Raw genomic sequence first — 3,787 nt, 5'->3', positions numbered from 1 at the left:
TGCGGTGCTCCTCCAGGTAGTACATCCCCTGGGATGGGATGGGATGGGATGGGATGGGATGGGATGGGATGGGATGGGATGGGATGGGGGGTGTCAGTGGGGTTGGAGCCATGGGGACTCCCCCCACCCTCCTCAACCCCTGGAGGACTCACCTTGGCCACCTGGACGCAAGGAGGGAGCCAGACTCTTTTCAGTGGTTCCCAGTGAGAGGACGAGGGGCAACGGGCACAAGTTGGACCAGAAGAGGTTCCACTCAAATCTGAGGAGAAACTTCTTCACGGTGAGGGTGGCAGAGCCCTGGAAGAGGCTGCCCAGGGAGGGTGTGGAGTCCCCTTCCTTGGAGATGTTGTGTGTTTAGGTGGTGGGTGGTGGTTTGTGTTTTTTGTGGGTTTTTTTTGTTTGTTTGTTTTGTTTTTTTGTTTTGTTTTGTTTTTGTTGGTTGGACTTGATGATCTCTGAGGTCCCTTCCAACCACTACGATTCTGAAATTCTGAAATTCTGAGATTTTCAAGACCCGCCTGGATGCTCCTGAGTAACGTGCTCTGACAAGCTCTGGGCAATCCTGCTTCAGCAGGGGAGTTGGACTAGATGGTCTCTATGGTCCCTTCCAACTCTAAAAATTCAGTGAAATTCAGTGAAAGGATGGGGATGGGGAGAGGGACAGAGGGGGACATGGATGGGGACAAGGATGGGGATGGGGAGAGGTGGAGACAGAAGCAGAGAGGGATGGGGATGGAGTCCTGGGGAGGAGAGGGATGGAGAAGGATGGGGATGGACAGATGGGGATGGGTCCTACACCCCTCCCGCCTGTTGAACCCCCTCCCCGTGGCCCCAGGGCTCCCCCCTCTTGGGCATGGCCCCCCCCTCACCTCCCCCCTCTCCAGGTAGCGCCGCATCGCCCGCTTCTTCTGGATCTTCTTGCCCCGCCAGTAGAGCAGGGCCAGGAGGACGCAGGAGCAGGAGAGGAAGAGCCCCCCGACCACCATCACCGCGATCACCGTCGGTGCTTTCCTGGGGAGGGGGGTGGGTGGGATGGAGGCCAGGGCTGAGCTCCCGGTGCCCACAGGTCCTGGCCCCACCACGGCACGGGGCACGGCAGAGCACAGGGGCACAGCAGGGCACACCATGGCATGGCACAGCTTGGCACCATGCAACAGGGCATGGCACGGGACACCAGGGCATGGCACGGGACATGGCGTGGGACACCAGGACTTGGGACAGGACACCAGGGCATGGGACACCAGGGCATGGGATGGGACACCAGGGCATGGCACGGGACATGGCGTGGGACACCAGGACTTGGGACAGGACACCAGGGCATGGGACACCAGGGCATGGGATGGGACACCAGGGCATGGCACGGGACATGGCGTGGGACACCAGGACTTGGGACAGGACACCAGGGCATGGGACACCAGGGCATGGGATGGGACACCAGGGCATGGCACAGGACACCAGGGCATGGGATGGGACATGGCATGGGACACCAGGGCGTGAGATGGGACACCAGGGCATGGCACAGCATGGCATCACGCAGCAGGGCATGGCATGGTTCAGCAGGGCATGGCACACCAGGGCATGTCATGGCACGGCACAGCTTGGTACCACACAGCAGGGCATGGCATGGGACACCAGGGCAAGGGGACAGGACATCAGGGTATGGCACGGGACACCAGGGCATGGCACAGGATGGTGCACCAGGGCATGGCACAGCATGCCACCATGCAGCAGGGCACGGCATGGCACAGCCTAGCAGGGCATGGAACACCAGGGCACGGCACGGGACACCAAGGTATGGCATGGGACGCCATGGCACCATGCACAAGGGCATGGCACGGGACACCAGGGCATGGCACAAGATGGTGCACCAGGGCACGCCATGGCACCACGCACAAGGGCACGGCACGGGGAGCCCTCCCCACCCCAGGGTACCTGGAGACGGGCAGGGGCTCCCCCAGGCAGTCCTGCAGCAGCGGCCCCAGGCACCTGGGGAGACACGGAGCAGGAGGAGGGGGGTGAGACCGAGCAGGGGGGGGGTCCCCTCCTGCGGTGCCCCCCCAGATCCTCCCCCGGCGCACCCGCGGGTGCAGTTCTCGTGGCAGGGCCTGCACTCGCGGCTGGCGTCCGGGTACTTGTAGATGGGCCCGCGCTCGCCCAGGATGCCCTCGGGACAGGTCTCCACGCAGTGGGGTCCGTCTCGGTAATGGGCACAACGGGTGCAGGTGTCGGCGCCCTGTGGGGTGGGGGGAATGTGAGGAGGGGGCGTGAGGACCCTCGGGGATGTGGCCACCACCATGGGTCTCCCCCTTGCCACCGGCCGCTGCCCTACCGAGCCGTTGCAGGTGACGTTGCCCTCGATGCGCTCGCACTCGGGGTGGCACTCGAAGCACTCGCCCCCCTGGGCAAACTCTCGTGTCTCCCTGAGGGGACAAGAGCAGGGTCACCCGCCTGTCCCACCATCCCAGACCACCCTGGTGCCCACCCTTGGGCTCCACCCCACCCTGATGCCCACCCCAACATGGTCCATCCCACCCTGGTGCTGAGCCCGCTGCCAATCCTGCTCCCTGGGCCCAGCCTGGAGCTGATCTCCCTCTGGTTGCCCACCCCAAGACTGACTCCGATGTCCTCCATGGAGCCAACCCCACCCCAATGTTCTCCATGCAGCCAACACCACCTTGATACCCACCTAGATGCCCTCCATGGAGCCAACTCCACCTCAATGCCCACCCTGGTGCCTTCCATGGACCCAGCTCCACCTTGATACCCACCTCAATGCCCTCCATAGAGCCAACTCCACCTCGATGCCCATCCTGGTGCTCTCTGTGGACTTTACCCCACCTTGATGCCCACCTTCGTGCCTTCCATGGACCCAATCCGCCTTGATGCCCACCTCCATACCCTTCATGGACCCAACCCCACTTTGATGCCCACCTTGGTGCCCTCCACGGAGCCAACCCCAACTAAATGCCCTCCATGGACCCAATCCCCTCTTGATGCCCTTCATGGACCCAACCCCACCTTGATGCCCTCCATGGACCCAACCCCACCTTGATGCCCACCTTGGTGCCCTCCACGGAGCCAACCCCAACCCAGTGCCCTCCATGGACCTAACCCCACCTTGATGCCCTCCATGGACCCAACCCCACCTTGATGCCCACCTTGGTGCCCTCCACAGAGCCAACCCCAACCCAATGCCCTCCATGGACCTAACCCCACCTTGATGCCTTCCATGGACCCAATCCTACCCCAATGCCCTCCATGGACCTAACCCCACCTTGATGCCTTCCATGGACCCAATCCTACCCCGATGCCCACCACGAAACCAACCCCCCCCTTGATGCCCCCTCACCCCTGGGTGAAGTGGCAGGAGGGCACGCAGACGCCGCGCCGGCTGTAGTAGCGACAGGACAGACACTGCGCGGGGCCTGGTCCCCAGCACCCGTGGTTGGAGCACAGCGGGTCGCACACCTTCCCCTCTTGCTCTGCGGGGAGAGAACATGGGTCAGCAGGAGGAAGGGGGTGTCCCCCCGGGTGCCCCCCGACCCCGTCCCCGTCCCCGTCGCCACTCACGGCACTTGCTGCGGGGTTTGTTGTTGCGGATGTCGAGGTCGGCGCGGTGGCGGCTGAGCAGCGCCCACTGCACGGTGTGGAGGTAGCAGAGCCGCCGGTTCTCCGTGATGTAGACCCTCCCGGCGCTCACCTCCCGCAGCGACCGCAGCCCCAGCGACGTCACGTTCTCGTTCTTCATGATCAGCAGCGAGAAACCCCGGCTGGGGGGGGGCAAAGG

The 3,787-nt window shown here is 63.6% G+C and overlaps 1 protein-coding gene across 1 annotated transcript in view; it reads right to left on the bottom strand.

The window, feature by feature from the left end:
• ERBB3 (erb-b2 receptor tyrosine kinase 3) overlaps positions 1 to 3,787 on the bottom strand; it is a gene marked incomplete at its 3' end in the record, with an annotated part of 34,528 nt that overhangs the window by 7,277 nt on the left and 23,464 nt on the right. The window contains 6 exon segments of the mRNA XM_014960564.1: positions 870 to 1,011; positions 1,933 to 1,986; positions 2,079 to 2,233; positions 2,330 to 2,420; positions 3,350 to 3,482; positions 3,571 to 3,770. Of these exon segments, the coding sequence (XP_014816050.1) occupies positions 870 to 1,011; positions 1,933 to 1,986; positions 2,079 to 2,233; positions 2,330 to 2,420; positions 3,350 to 3,482; positions 3,571 to 3,770 (775 nt within the window).

Source organism: Calidris pugnax, unplaced genomic scaffold (assembly GCF_001431845.1).
Source record: "Calidris pugnax isolate Ruff unplaced genomic scaffold, ASM143184v1 scaffold541, whole genome shotgun sequence".
In the NCBI taxonomy this organism is placed as follows: Eukaryota; Metazoa; Chordata; class Aves; order Charadriiformes; family Scolopacidae; genus Calidris; species Calidris pugnax.
The sequence above is the reverse complement of the archived record's forward strand: the minus strand, read 5'-3'. Positions and strand labels throughout refer to the sequence as shown.